The sequence below is a fragment of the Humulus lupulus genome, chromosome 6, assembly GCF_963169125.1.
Source record: "Humulus lupulus chromosome 6, drHumLupu1.1, whole genome shotgun sequence".
Lineage (NCBI taxonomy): Eukaryota > Viridiplantae > Streptophyta > Magnoliopsida > Rosales > Cannabaceae > Humulus > Humulus lupulus.
In genome coordinates, this window is record NC_084798.1 from 4,716,175 (window position 1) to 4,731,370 (window position 15,196).

The 15,196-nt window shown below is 34.4% G+C and overlaps 3 protein-coding genes across 10 annotated transcripts; 1 reads left to right on the plus strand and 2 right to left on the minus strand.

The window, feature by feature from the left end:
- Positions 1 to 810: 810 nt before the first annotated feature.
- LOC133781463 (uncharacterized) lies at positions 811 to 11,423 on the minus strand. Of its 8 annotated transcripts, none has more exons than XM_062220450.1 (7): positions 5,406 to 11,423; positions 4,532 to 4,801; positions 4,397 to 4,439; positions 4,186 to 4,238; positions 2,733 to 3,657; positions 2,237 to 2,351; positions 811 to 2,055 (listed from the first exon to the last, which is right to left on the minus strand). In XM_062220450.1, the coding sequence occupies exon 1, from the start codon at positions 11,371 to 11,373 to the stop codon at positions 10,132 to 10,134; it is 1,242 nt and encodes a 413-aa protein (XP_062076434.1). In that variant the 5' UTR covers positions 11,374 to 11,423; the 3' UTR covers positions 811 to 2,055; positions 2,237 to 2,351; positions 2,733 to 3,657; positions 4,186 to 4,238; positions 4,397 to 4,439; positions 4,532 to 4,801; positions 5,406 to 10,131. The 8 variants fall into 8 exon arrangements, with proteins under 8 accessions (XP_062076434.1, XP_062076436.1, XP_062076435.1 ...); XM_062220452.1 differs by having other exon boundaries at positions 2,680 to 3,657; XM_062220451.1 differs by lacking the exon at positions 811 to 2,055 and having other exon boundaries at positions 2,143 to 2,351; positions 2,733 to 2,771; positions 3,517 to 3,657.
- On the minus strand, positions 8,570 to 9,532 carry LOC133783675 (uncharacterized). The gene is made up of 2 exons (XM_062223325.1): positions 8,896 to 9,532; positions 8,570 to 8,808 (listed from the first exon to the last, which is right to left on the minus strand). Exons 1-2 carry the CDS (start codon positions 9,530 to 9,532, stop codon positions 8,570 to 8,572), a joined length of 876 nt encoding a protein of 291 aa, XP_062079309.1.
- A 5-nt stretch (positions 11,424 to 11,428) lies between the features above and the next one.
- LOC133781464 (ferredoxin--NADP reductase, root isozyme, chloroplastic-like) lies at positions 11,429 to 13,433 on the plus strand. Its single transcript, XM_062220454.1, has 2 exons — positions 11,429 to 12,313; positions 12,428 to 13,433. The coding sequence occupies exons 1-2, from the start codon at positions 12,059 to 12,061 to the stop codon at positions 13,076 to 13,078; spliced, it is 906 nt and encodes a 301-aa protein (XP_062076438.1). The 5' UTR covers positions 11,429 to 12,058; the 3' UTR covers positions 13,079 to 13,433.
- The last annotated feature ends 1,763 nt before the right edge of the window (positions 13,434 to 15,196 follow it).

The following is a 15,196-nucleotide window of genomic DNA, read 5'->3' on the forward strand; positions in this document are numbered from 1 at the left end:
GCAATTAAAATCAGCAAAAACAACCGCACGTTCCGTACACCCGCACCAAAACCGAATCATATATATATATATATAAATAAATAAGAGAATTTTCCCATAGGGCTTCACTTTAAGCACTAGTGGTGGGGCTCTCAGTGTTCTCAACCTTTGAACAGTTTTCGGCGCGAATTTTTTTTTTGACCGTATATATTGTAGCTATTTAGAGCTTCCTGCAAATTTTCAGAAAATTCTGAATAGTTTACAGTACTGAAAACTAGGTTCAAACATGTTGATTTCCACGCGCATAAAAAAAATTAGTCACGCGTGTAACAATATGTTTAAATTTATATAGGACAATTCTTCTATAGGGGATTCACTTTAATCCCTACCGGTAGGGCTCTCAGCGTTTCTCGACTTATGAGCAGTTTTCGGTGCGATTTTTTTTATTACCGTGTATATTGTAGCTATTTAGAGCTTCCTGCAAAGTTTCAGAAAATTCTAAATAGTTTTCGGTATTGTAAACTATTCGGAATTTTCTAAAAATCACGCTGATGCTCTAAATAGCTACAATATACACGGTTATAAAAAAAATCGTGTCGAAAACTGTTCAAAGGTCGAGAACACTGAAAGCCCTACCGATAAAGCTTAAAGTAAAACCCCTGTAGAAGAATTATCATGTATCATCAATTCATTTATTACTTCGGTTTTCTATCAAAGAAAACGAGTAATTAAGAATTTGTTTAGTCCCAAAAATATATTACATTTTATCCAATGTAAATTTGCTTGATTACAACATATAGTTTACTCATTATTAGTATATTTACTGTGGATATATTCAAATAAAATTAAACCGTCAAAATTGATTTTTCTATTATTACTACTATTCAATCTCCCTAATTGCACTAATTATCCGGTACATTTTTTTTAGTACTAATCTTAGTCCACTAATTAAGTAAAACACTTACACCAAACATAAGATGCCTCCTCACAACTTGCATCCCCAGTTCGTACAACATAAGATTGGGGTTATGAATATAATAAGATTGGGCTTATGATCTTTGCCATCTCTAGTTTAGGCAAAGTAAATGGGACCCTTCCCTCTCCGCGAACGAAGAACGTAGATTTGATATTCTGGTTCTGGTCTTGTTCCTACTGGTGGTGACCTCGTCGTCGACCTAATCGCCGGGAAATTCTACTATCTTCTGATCATTCGATCCTCTTCCTCCTCTCTGCTCTAGAACCTATCTTCTTCTTCATCTATGTTTGTTAACCACAATTTATCTTTAGCCCTTATTTTGCATATTTTTCTCTCCCTACTTGCTTAGCTTCAGATCCAAGTGACTTGATGATTTAGAAAAGTAGGGCTTAAAATTTGTGTTCCTAAGTTGAATTTATGGTTATCCTGAATGTTTTCTTGTGTGGCTTGGTAAACTATGAGTCATCGTGAATTCAATTGTTAGTTAAAGTTTCACTATGGAATTGTGTATAAGTTGCCTCCCTCTGATCGCATCTTGAGGATGACCATGCTTGCGAATCCAAAGCCACCATAAGTTTTTTTTCCCTTCTATTTGATGATTCTTTGAGCTGTGCAAATGATATATTTATATATACACTACAAAGAAGCTTCTCAACCTGCAACTTTCTTTGAGTCCATTAAAGTGAATTAAACCATTTTGATCTTATTATAAACATATAATTTAGAAAAGAATTGAAATATATAAAACAATTTGATCAAAGAAAAAATGATTAAATAGTGTGCAAGGAAGCTTGTGCAGGACTGTTTCAAGAAATATCCTAACAAGCCTAACCTTGTATAAACTTTAACACTGTAATGAAAACACTTACAGCAAAAAAAATTTGACCACGTCAAGGAAAGCCAAACCATCACAGATGCGATTATGCAAGAAACCATGTACTCAAATTGCATAATTATACACAACACATACACAGGATTCTTAATGAAAAGACACTCAAAATCACAAACACTTAGGTCTCTGAAACAACATTCAAACTAAGAATTCTGTAATTAATGTGTATATATACCACAGCCCATGCAAGTGTGTGTAGCTATATAACCTGCAACATATATGGCTTTCTTTTGTTATCATTTGAAATATAGAAGATACTGAACAAAACTACAATACAATAACATGAGAAAGTGGCAAGCAGCTTAAGTAGATTAAACAGTTCAACTTAAACTAGCGAAGGGATTTCGTAATGTGGCTATTCTAAGTCTATGTGTGAACTACAAACTTACATTTAAGAAGGCTTACAATTTCCTCTTTAATTTCCCTGATTTTTTCCTCATATCCCTTAGAACGTTGCTTGTTTTATGTTGTGAAAGTTGTCCCATTCCAGCTTTTCTGAGAGACCTCCTTGCATCAGAGAGACATTGTCATTATTTGAAAGTTTGCTAACTAACAGTTTATAAAATTCACATCAAACAAGGATGTCCAATCAACACTCACAGTTGAATAATTATAAAAATTTTGAGCAATCAAATACCAACTGATTATATGTAACTGTTTTGCTGGACTTAAAATACAAGGCTAATCTATAGAATGACATATTGTTAAACTTGTATCAATATAACCCAAACACACACAAAATTACTACAACTTTACTAAACAAAAACAAAATTAAAGACAGAGATAGACAAAAAAAAAAAGAAAAAAGATTGGATTTCGATTAGATGAATACATAAATATACCCAGAGCACAATCTGACAAAGAAGAATCAAGTATGATGCTTACTCAAGTTCCCCAATTAAGCTGTTCTCCTTCCTCTTCGATCTAACACATGCACCCAGTAAAGATAATCAATAATTAACACATTCTCTTTTTCTTAAACTATGGTTGATAACATAATTGTCAAAATAAAAAAATAATCAAAACAAGAACATGCAGAATATAACAAACAAGTAAAATACATTTCAAATAATTCCATAATAATTATATTTAATCTTCAACCACACACTTAACAACTTAAGAAAGTTATTGTGAGTCTAGTATTTTGTTACATATTTCAGTAAACACTTGGAAGACATTCAATCTAGTCGTAACATGGACCAAAACAGAACACATATGAATACTTAAAAACACATAACAACAGCTTGAAGCAATAAATAATATGGACAAACAAGGAGACAATCATCCCAATGTATAATGAAGCTTCAGATACATATTGAGAAGACACCAAAATGATATGTAATGGGCTAAATTACATAGAAAAGTAACTAACGAATAACATGCAAACTTGTTCAGTGATGCAATTGGAAAAAAGTGGAAAGATCTTTGTAGAAGCATAATAGAATCATATGCTATTTGTTTGAGACTATAAGCATAGAATTAGCAAAGAAGGCCAGTCATAAAATATTAAAATATAATATATAAAGGAACATTATTAATGGGGTTCTTAAGCACTTAATTAATAAATAAATATTGTGTGCACATGATAACAAGCTGAATCAATGCACATTGAGCTTAGAAAATAATATCTTGCAGAAAAAAAAACAAAAAAAACTTATAATGGTCCCACTGTTTGCATCTGTTACTGTATTAATTAGCTCTTGCATTGAGCAAATCACCATCGAGAACAATGGGTGAACCACAAACCCAGTAATCAACCAGCAAAAATCGATTGCTTGCACTAGATAAGAAACACACACAAGCTAAATCTCTGCACAAAAAAAAAAATCAGAATTCATGAGCCAATATATATATAGACACACATAAGAACATATAATAAACAAGATTTGTACACTATCAAAATAATATATGACGGGTACTTATTGAAAAAGATAAAGAAAAAGCACAAAACCCAAAATACATTTAAAACATATGCACACTCATTCAATAATAAAAGGTTCAGATAAGAAAAGGCAAATCCCAATAATTATAGTTCATTATGTTAGAGTGTGGCCAAAATAATATAGAAACAATCAGCTATACATTAACATATATATGTTATAATTAATCAAATATTAGGAAAATTAATGAAAATAAATATTTTGAAAATATATGTATATACCAAATGGACTCCAAGTGCAAACTTTCTCTCATTATATATATATTTTTTATATACACATATAACAATACTTGAACAACAAGTGCATCTATTAGAGGTACCACACAACCAGAGGCAAAAAAAAAACATTCAGATTTCATTGAAAAAAATAAAATTAATATATATAAATATATTATGTACCTGTGAGAAAAAGAGAAGAGCACAGAGGTAGAGATTGAGCTTTGAATCGGTCACTGAAAAAAAAAAGAGCAAAATCAAAACAAAGATAAAAAAATACAGTAATAGCAGAGAGAAAAAGAAAAAAAGAAAACGGCAAAAAAAAAAAAAAACTAACTAAGAACAGAGAAAGTACGGAAAATCAAAAGAAAAAAAAAAACTATAATAAACTTACCTAAGGACTGATCTAAGAGAGATATCTTTGAGTGAGAAAGACACTGTGTAAGAGAGAGAAATGCCATGGGTTTAAAGAAAAACAAGAAGAAAGAAGAAAACGGAATGAAAAAAAAAGACAGTATCTCTTACTTACCTGGAGGAGAGAGTGAGATCTAAGGGAGGGGTTGAGTGGAAGCTTGCATTGAGGGAGTTAGAGAGAGAGAGGAGAGAGAGGGAAGAGAGAGGGAGAGAGAGGTGCCTTCATTGTCTTGAATCAAAGCAAGGGTTGCTTTTTTCTGCAAAAATCTTTTCACCACTTCCACCTCGCCAAAGTGTGCCGCATAGTGAAGAGGAGTCCATCCATGAACATCTTTCATTTCTAAAAGATCGCCATCATATTTTTCTAACAGCTTCTCAACGTAGCCTGAAAGCACAAATAATTAATGTGTTTGTATATATATATATATATATATATGAGAATTTTATTTTAGAGTTTCACTTTAATCTATAATTTTTATCGATAGAGCTCATTAGTGTTCTCGATTCGTGAACAGTTTTTGGTGCAATTTTTTGTATGACCGTATATATTATGGTTGTTTTTAGAGCATTTTATAGATTTTCAGAAAATTCCGAATATTTTATAATACCAAAAACTAAGTTCAAATATGTTGCTTTTCACATACATAAAAAAAATTAGTTACGCGTGCAACATGTTTGAACTTAACTTTCGGTACTGTAAACTATTCAGAATTTTAAAAAAATCGCACCGACACTCTAAATAGCTGCAATATATATTGTCATAAAAAAAATCACGCCGAAAACTGATCAAAAGTCTAGAACATTGAGAGTCCCACCAGTAAAACTTAAAGTGACGCCGCTAAAGAAGAATTGTCTTTTATATATATATACATTTTTTTTTTTGAGTATCCTAATCATAAATTATAACGATATTAATTTAAAGCACGTACTTAAATCAACTTAATTAGTTTAATTCTATAATTAGCTCAGAGTTAGGGTGGGTAACTTACGACCATGACTACGGATTACAGCTGCATGCATAACAGTCAAACCATTCCTCCCTGACCAACTAAATAGCTCTTTCTCATAATCAACTACACCCAAAATGCAATCAGCAATTCCATAAAGCTCTCTATCGATAGCCAAGAACAACGGTGATTCTCCATCTTTAGTAGTCAAATATACTAAACTTGAATCTTTTCCAATTAAAAATCTAATAATTTCCAAGTAACCCCTCTTCACAGCTTCATGGAACGCCGTGCATTTCTCGTTATTTGTCCATTTTAATGTCTTTCACCTCTCCAGTTTCACAGTCGACTATGTCTTTCACCGCTTCAAAATTCCCTAACCTTGCAGCAACATGCAGTGGCGTATCACCATGTTTATTGGTCTCCAACACTATTGGATGATTTGAACTTAAGCGGCCGAGTAGCTTGTTTTTGTCTCCGGACTTTACCGCATTGTGAAGCTCTATGTAGCTTGTGCCCTTCTCATCTTTAGAAACTTCAGTAGAATTGCTCTCCATATGTGTAGTTTTCTCTTATTCAAATCATCAGTATAGCAAATGAATTAGCTATAATATAAATCCTTTAACCAAACAACGAAACTTTTATAAATGTTATGAATAATAAATGGGATGCTTATATTAATTGAATTAAAACCCAATTAATGTGTTGTATATTTTATATACTACTGTGCCTATTTATAGTTAAAATTTATAAATATATTTGTGTCGTTGGGATTAAGTAGAGAAACAGTTAAAAACAAAAAAAAAGAGATTATTAACTAGAGAAAGAAAAAGATATCCTAAATATAAGCAGAACTAGCTAGTGTCAAAAAGAACAGAGTGTTACTCCCAAATTTCGAGACATGAGATTATGACTTTGAAATATGATCTCATCAAGTGTGAGCTCGGAACATATAAAACGCATATTAGAAACTGTTTTATTAGAAACTGAATTTTTAATTGAAATAAATAAGTAAGGTCATCAAATAAATCAACTTTATATAACTATGCTGTGTCATAATTTTATGTGATCATAATATAATCATCACATTGCCATGACTCTATATATGATAAAACTATCACAAAGTTGAAAGAAAAATACCCACCAAGACGATGAAAATATTAAAATAAAAGATGTAAACAACACTCTAACCTTATTATATATATATATATATATATATATAAATATCGAGAGCGAGAGAGAGAGAGTGCGGATATGTGTAACCTTTGAACTTAATTTTTTTTTTGGTGAATCAGATCATTGTATTGCTCAAAACCAACTCATGTACAAACTCCAATTCATATACAAACTACCATTATAATTCTATATATCCCCATTATATCTCCCCACTGTATCTATCTTTTATACATCAATAATCATGTATATACCAGTTAGCTATTTTGACAAATAGCATGAAGCAAATCTCTTTCTAAGGAATTTGTTTTGCTGGAAATTAGAGAGTATATCCTCAATCTAATATCCCTTTGTATTGCTTGGACTGTATGAGCTGTGGACCAAACCTTTTGTGACCATAGTATGTCATTCCTCACTCTCCAAATGTGATAAATCAAGGAAGCAATAACAGCTATCAAGGTGCTTTTCCGAAACCTCCTCCATCTCCTTGTCTTCCTAATCCATTGCAGCAAGTTTTCATAGTCCTCTGTTTTTACTTTCCAACCCAGCCACTTTTTCACCAGTAATAGACATTGTCTACTATATTTACACTGAAAAAAGAGGTGTTGAATATCTTCATTATATTCTCCACAGAAAAGGCAAGATGGATCAATGGATGAGTTATAATTGTGAATGAATATTCTGGTACGTAATCTCTGAAGCATAACTAACCAGAGTACAAATCTGTGCTTTGGTACAGAAAATCTCTCCCAAACAAACTTTGTCCAATGCACTTTGAGAGGAGAAGCAAACAACAAGTCATGACTCACTTTAATACTGAATTTCAAAGCTGCAAGTGATGCCAAATCGATTTTTGCTTTAAACATATCCTTAACAACCACCATTTTCCTCCAATACCAGCTGCTAGCCAAGGGAGCTTTGTAATCCCACCATAGATTATCTTTTTTGGAAGCAATTGCCCATATGTATTTCCCTATAGCTGCAATATTCCAATCTACAACTCTCTTAAAACCCAATCCTCTACCTGTTTTAGAATTGCATATGGTATGCCAAGCAACAAGTCCAGGCCCTGCATTATCACTCATTCCTCTCCAAAGAAATGCTCTACAAATGGCATCAATTTCCTTCAGTATTCTCTTCGGAAATATCATGATTTGGGCTCAATAGGAGTGTATAGACATGAGAACTGAATTGATGAGTGTTACTCTACCCATATAGGATAAATTCCGAGAACTCCATTGCCTAATTCGATGCATCATTTTTTCTAAAATAAGGCCACATTCCACCGAAGAAATTCTCTTAGAACAAATTGGAATACCAAGATATCTGAATGGTAAATGGCTTCTAACAAAACCTGAAGCTTCTAGGATTCTATTGACCTCAGCCTCTATCATACCACTATAGTATATTGCAGACTTGTTTTGATTTGGTACCAAACCAGATGTCCCCAAAAACAGTTTGAGCCCTCTAAGCATCCATAGAATCAAAATAAAATCTCCATGACAAAACAGTAATAAGTCATCCGCAAAGCATAAATGATTCAATCTCAAGGATTTGCACTTAGCATGATACTTATAATCAGAGATAGATCCCACTTTAATCATGATTCGAGAAAGGTATTCCATACCTAACACAAACAATAATGGAGACATTGGATCTCCTTGCCTCAATCCCCTTTTTGCTGCAAAAAAACCACATAAAGAGCCATTGAGCATTAAGGAAAATTTAGGTGTTCGAACACAAATCATGATTAGCTGGATAAGCTTCTTCGGAAACTTAAAAGCAGCAAGCATTTCCTCTATGAAATCCCACTCTACTGTGTCATATGCCTTCTGTAAATCAACTTTAATCAAGCAGCTTGGCTTACAGTTTTTCCTTCCATAATGCTGAACTAAGTCTTGACAAATCATGATATTGTGGGCTATGTACCTCCCATGAACAAATCCTCCTTGGTTTTCTGCAATCAAATCCGGAAGTACCCTTCTCAACCTTGCACATATCATTTTAGATGCAATTTTATAAAGCACATTACATCAGGAGATTGGCCGGAAATCATTCACTTTGGCCGGACATTTGATTTTTGGAATGAGTGTGATGGTTGTAGCATTAATCTCTTTAAGTAGTTTCCCTGTGGTTAGGAAATCTAAAACAGCCGCACACACCTCAGGACCTACTAATTCCCAGTTATCCTGATAAAAAAAACTGCTATATCCATCAGGACCAGGAGCCTTTAGACTTGGAATGCAGAATAATGCCTCTTTAACTTCTTGAGCTGTAAAAGATTCTAACAACAGCCTAGAATGCTCCTCAGAAATTCCAGGACCTAAATCAACAATAGCCTATGATACCTTCCTCCTACTTTGCAATTGAGTCCCCAATAAATTCTGATAATAGTCTAAAAATGCTCTTTGTACACCATCTACTATATCCACCCCGGTGCCTTGTTCAGTGTGTATAGAGTAAATGCGATTTTGAATCCTTCTAGCTTTCAATGAGGCATGAAAAATAGCAGTATTTTCATCCCCATTCATCACCCACCTGGTTTTTGCTTTCTGTGCTAAGAATAACAGGTATGCTCTATTTAATCGTGTAAACTCTTCCCTAGCCAATGCCTCCTGTTGAATTAAAGACTCATTGAGAGGATCTTGATGCAAGCTTTTTTGAATTTCCAGCATGTAAAGCTTAGCTTGAACTTCAGCCTTGTGAATATCATGATATCCTTCTCTATTTATTTCTCGGAATACCTGTTTAAGCCTCTTTAACTTCAGGACTAATTTATACATTTCAGTACCCGAAACTACTTTATTCCAGTTAGTGCTAACTTTAGTTGCATATGATGAAGCTTCCTTCCACATTCTGAAATACCTGAATGGTTGCTTACCAATTTCCACAGCCAAATAAAAGGAAATAAGAATGGGACTGTGATCAAAGATACCTTCAGGGAGAAAAACAGCTTCAGAATTCGGATATTGATCTGTCCACTTCATGTTAACCATAGCCCTGTCAATTTTAGAGTAAACACGATCCTCAGGCCTTTGTTTTTTTTGTCCATGTATAAAAACACCCTGAATATTTCAAGTCTTCCATTTGACAATTGGTCATGCAATCTCGGAGGCTCAGAGAAGGTTTCATAATAGTCTTCTTGCCAACTCTCTCATTCTGATGCAAGATTTCATTGTAATCTCCCAAGATCATCCAAGCCTCATCAATCCTTAAGGCTAATTCCTGAATATCCAACCATAATTGATCCCTCAATTTCCCATCATTAAACCCATATACAAAGGTAACAAAAAAACTTCCTGTCATGTGAGTGGCTCGAGCAAAACAATGAATGAATTGACTAGTACAAACTCTAATATCAATAGTATACATACTCGGATTCCATGCTACTATTATTCGTCCTTTTTCTATCCAAGGATTATTAGTAGTGAAACACCAACCATAAAATAAACTTGAATATATATTGCCTATGTTCTTATTCTTGACCTTTGTTTCAAGGAGACTAACCAGCCCAACTTTCTTGGAAATGATTAAATTCTTAATCTCACGATGTTTAAGTTGGCTGTTAATCCCTCTTACATTCCAACATAAAATCTTATCCATGTCCTGCAGAGGGATCTCCCCCCTCTTCAGTATTCAACCTGCTTGTTCTTCCTTCCTCTGTCTCCTCAGTCAAGATAGCAAATTGGTTTGCCATAACTGTTGCTGGTGCAGAAACAACTGTCCCCCTAACTCCTTTGTTTGGTCGCTGAAACCCATCCTCATCTACTACTGGCTCCGGATTCTTCTGAGGCTTCAATTGCTTAGGTACCCATACTTGTGTCCCTTGAGTCTTTTTCCTACATACTTGAGCTTCATGCCCAGTCCCAGAACAGTTTTTGCAGATGATTGGAATCCATTCATACTCGACTTGTAAATCAATTTCCTGATCAAAATCATTCACAAAGCTGATTGTTCCTGGAAATTGTTGATCCATATTGATCTCAATAAGAATGCGAGGATAATAGAGCCTATCTCTGTATTTAGTGATATTATCTACTTGAATTGGCCTCCCGATTTGCCCCATAATCTTGAAAAGAGATTTCTCACCCCAATACTTAATATCCAGTCCTCCCAGTTGAATCCAAGTAGGAACGACAGTAATATCCTCCTTTGTGAAATCATCCACCGAGTTCCAAGGCTTCATAACTAGTGGCTTCTTACCCAGAAACAAATATCCTCCATTGAGTACTCGATTACGAAATTCCAAATTACAGAATCGGATAATGAAAATTCCTCGTGAAAGCACTCCTACTTTGTCTACATTTTCCTTCCAAAGCCTTCTTACAAATCCATCCAAGATACTAACCGGAGGATTAGCTCCCACAACATAGCAAACAATAGAAGGCTGCCAGAAGTTAATCTCATCAGCAATATCCTCGGGTTCAATCTTGACACCAATTTTCCTCCCTTGAGTTTGAGTAGAATGAACTCCTTTTGACGATTCTCCATTAGACCAGCCAACAGGTTGTTCTATTATAGGAGATTTCAAAATCAGAGCAGAAGCATGCTTACCTAACAGCAGATCTTGCATAGCTTGCTCAAATGCAATCAACCAACTCCCAAGATCCGTGCGGATTGCATTTTGTTTTGGCGTGGATTCAGGCATTACTCGGGATAAATCCGATTGCAATTGCGTATTCTCCAGGTCTGCATCTTCTGCAATTTCCAATTCCTGTACCCCTAGGATTTCATCCATGGACCTTGTTTTAATGATTCTATCCGAAGAAGATGGTCCTCGCTTCTTGCCATTACTCGTTCCCTTAGCTTTTCCCCCATTCCGAGCCCCCTTAGCCATAGCTCCGGCGAAATCACCGAGAGAGAAGAAGAGAAGAAAAAGAGCGGGAAAAAGTTAATGAACTTAATTGTTTATTTCCAGTTTTTAGTTGAATTATATACACATATTTATATCTATATGCATCTTAATTTTATTTAATACGCTTCAACATTTTGTTTTAGTCGTTAAATGTATATAATAAGAAAGGTATATCAAATTTAACTCTCTCTCTCTCTCTTTACTCAAAGTATAAATTGCATGGCATATATACCTAGCTTCGGCTTTCCTTTCACCGTTTCACAACCCGTCGACCTTTAGTTGTACCAATTAATGTGCTTTTTATTAGAATTCTTTTCAGAACTTATTTGTATTGTAAATTACGTACTTGACACTACCTAAAACACTACTTAAAAAGACACACTACACACTAGTCATTACTTTTCGAGGATCACACCGTTCTCATCTCAAGTCACTAGTCACTACTCACTAGCTACATATATAAACCCCTTTGTTGTTGCCTTCTTTCCATCTAGCTCCGCCATGGCTTTCGTCCTTTCTGATCTCCTGGTTCGTCTGTTCCATCTACACTACATTTATATATATGTTTGGCTTTTACTCTTTTAATTGATATTTTACTAGTCCTCCTCAACCATTCTAATTAATCTTTATTTAATTTGTTTATAATTTATTCTATTGACTTCATCATATGCAGGTGTCTCCAATTACTGGTCCTTCTGAAACTGCTGATGTTCGAAAGGTTCCGGTTGGTCCTTTAAAACTAGAAGATGCCATTAGGCCTCCCACAAATTTATACACGACTAAGGCACCTCATACTGCTACCATCCTTTCTGTTAGGCAAATTTCAAGTCCTAGTTGTGCTGATAAGATATACGAAATCATATTTGATCATCGTGGCTTTATGAGTTACAAGGAGGGGCAAGCCTTCGGTGTTATGGTCCCGGTACGTATTTTACTATATATATATAAGTATGTATGCTAATTGGTACAATATTAACTAACTATGTGAGATATAAGTAATCGTTATAATTATTATTATTTGCATGCATGCATGCAGAATGCGGATAATCCGTTTGTACCAGGGTGTGCCGAGGGGCTTAGGACTATCTTTAGTGCTTCCTCAAGGTATGGAGATTACTTTAATGGCAGAACAACTACCATACTTGTGAAACTTAACAAATACGACGAGACCTTGAGGAATTTATGCAATGCAAGACGTGGATATCATCTTCAACTCACAGGCCCCTCCTTGGAGGCAACTCTTTTGGGGGATTATAGTCCCACTGCCACTCACATATTTGTGGCTCAATCTGGGGCATCCATTGGTCCTTTCAGAGCCCACATTCGTCGTTTCTTCAAAGAAGTTATTCCCACGTTCAAATTCTCTGGCCAAGTATGGCTATTCTATGGGAGGAAGGACCAACCCCAACCCGATTGTCGAATATACAACGATGAATTTGAGCAATACCAGGAGGACTACCCACGAAACTTCCACTATTATTTCTACAACGACATTTTGTCCCAAAATTTGGCTGGAACGGTAATTAATCTATTGACTAAGAACGGAGCTTACATATACCTGGTTGGGCCTCATGGCATGGTAGATAATGCTGATACCACCTTCACCAATATTGACCCACATTGGCCAATTCAGAAACCTATACTAGTAGAGAAGAACCAGTGGCGCGTACAAGATGACGATTATTGACATCCATGCATGTCGTCTCTCTCTTCTCTTCTCTTATGATCATTATATATAATTACCTATTATGCATGATCATGGGTTTAAATAAGTGTCTTATATATGTGTGTATTCCTGTTTCTCGATGTGTGTATGCTATAAATATCTCGTACCTTTTCCCATCTATCTCTACGCTACTATTATGAGATTATGGGAAACTAAAGCTATTTGAGTTGTACGTCCAAACTCGGTAGAAAGCGACCTTCTATTTTCATGAGCAATAATTTACCCCAATCCATCATCTGCTAGAGTTTATAATAAAGTATACTTAGTCTTGTTGAAAGAAGGAGGTGGTGAGTTTAATAGAAATTGTTGGTTTCAGTTAGACTTAACATTTTTTTTTATTGTTTTCTAACTCTCTTAGTTTTAAAGTTATTTAAATATATAAAGTAAATGAATTAAAAAAAATAAAACAATAATAAAGTCATCTAGATAAGATTAATAAATTAGAAATAAAAATAAAAAGTAATAAATAAGCCATAATAATTTCACATTATGTATTTAAATTTTTTTTTATTAAAGTATTTAAATTAATCTATCAATTATATTTTCAAAACTAAAACTGAAAAATATTTATGTGTTTAAATTTATTCTTTTGTTTTTTTTGTTAATTAATTATTTTGTTATTTAATGTATTTTATGCATTCATACATATATGTAATAGTGACATAATGCATAAATATACATATTTATTTTTTGACGCCGCTTTTCATCAACTTAAAATGTAGAGCACGTGAACAGTAAATAATTATGGCAAGAATAACACAATAAAACAAAGAGAGTTTTTTACGTGGTTCAACAGTTAACTCTGCCTAGTCCACGAGTCCTTTTTATTAAGACTTAGGAAATCTCTGGAAATTCTTTAGGAATGAATTCTCCAGAGGTTCTCTCAAGATTACAAAATTTTGATCTCTTACAATGGTACATGACCTCTCTATTTATAGAAGAAATCTCATAATACTATCCCACAAGTTTTGGGAAGTTATTCTGTATATTAATAAATTTAATGGCTTTAAAGCTTGTAACTCCTATATACCAGGAAACGTCCCCTGAAGACCAGGGGGCGTATAACCGACTAATAAATAACTTCCCTTTGATGGCTATTCTAAAGGTACTCAGGGTGGTCTGTTTCATGGTCCAGTAGACAAGAAAGTATTTGGCTCTACAAATGCTACTTTTCTGGATAACGGCTACATAATGAATTTCAAGTCTCATAGAAAAATGGTATTAGATGGAAAAACAATAAACTATTGTTCCATTCTTACCGACGCAAGTCGATGAAAACAAGGTACATTTAGAAACCACTAATCCAAGTCAGAAAGTTACGATGCCTCGTCATAGTGGGAGGATTTCTCATAACCGGATACCTATGATATGGATAGTGAAACCCACAAGTTGGTTGGGGACACAAGTAACAATGATTCATTGGCCTTTAAATAGGAAATGGGTAAGTCTGAAAGGGATTTTTTGACTCAAAGCCAAGTACCAGGTAATAAAGTCTAAGTACTCTTAATTTTTCTGAGATCTTGTAGATGTGCCATTGGACTTTAGGCCTATGGGGTGCAAGAGGATCTATAAGAAGAAGAGAGGAGCTGATAGAAAGGTCGAGATATTAAAGGCTCGACTCGTGGCAGAGAGAGAAATTTGACTTAGAGAAAACTTTTTCTCCGGTAGCCATGTTAAAATTCATTTAGTATACTCTTATCCATAGCCACAACTCTTGATTAAGAGAAAGGGCAAATGGACATCAAAGAAGCATTTTTAATGGCTATCTTGATGAGACAATTAACATGCATCAATCAGAAGGATTTAAAGTAGTTGGACAAGAAATTCAGCAAGCTGAGTAAGTCAATCTATGGACTTAAACAAGCTCCGCGCTCCTGGAACTTAAGGTTAAATGGAAACATTAAGACTTGAGTTTTTGAACAAAATGTAGTTGACCCTTCTGTTTGACAACTTAGGGAAAAAGACATTGTAGTGTTTTGAATCCTTTATGTAGATGATATCTTATTCATTGGAAAAAATGTCAAGAAATTATCAAACATAAAGAACTGGCTAGAAATGAAATTTCAGATTTCATTGTAG

Bases quoted from the DNA above. Each gene is read 5' to 3' on its own strand.
- LOC133781463 (XM_062220450.1), bottom strand. From the start codon at position 11,373: ATGGCTAAGGGGGCTCGGAATGGGGGAAAAGCTAAGGGAACGAGTAAT.
- LOC133783675 (XM_062223325.1), bottom strand. From the start codon at position 9,532: ATGGTTAACATGAAGTGGACAGATCAATATCCGAATTCTGAAGCTGTT. The intron at 8,809-8,895 runs GTAGGAGGAAGG...AATCTTTTACAG, and splicing joins ATTGGGGACTCAATTGCAAA to CTCAAGAAGTTAAAGAGGCA.
- LOC133781464 (XM_062220454.1), top strand. From the start codon at position 12,059: ATGCAGGTGTCTCCAATTACTGGTCCTTCTGAAACTGCTGATGTTCGA. The intron at 12,314-12,427 runs GTACGTATTTTA...GCATGCATGCAG, and splicing joins CCTTCGGTGTTATGGTCCCG to AATGCGGATAATCCGTTTGT.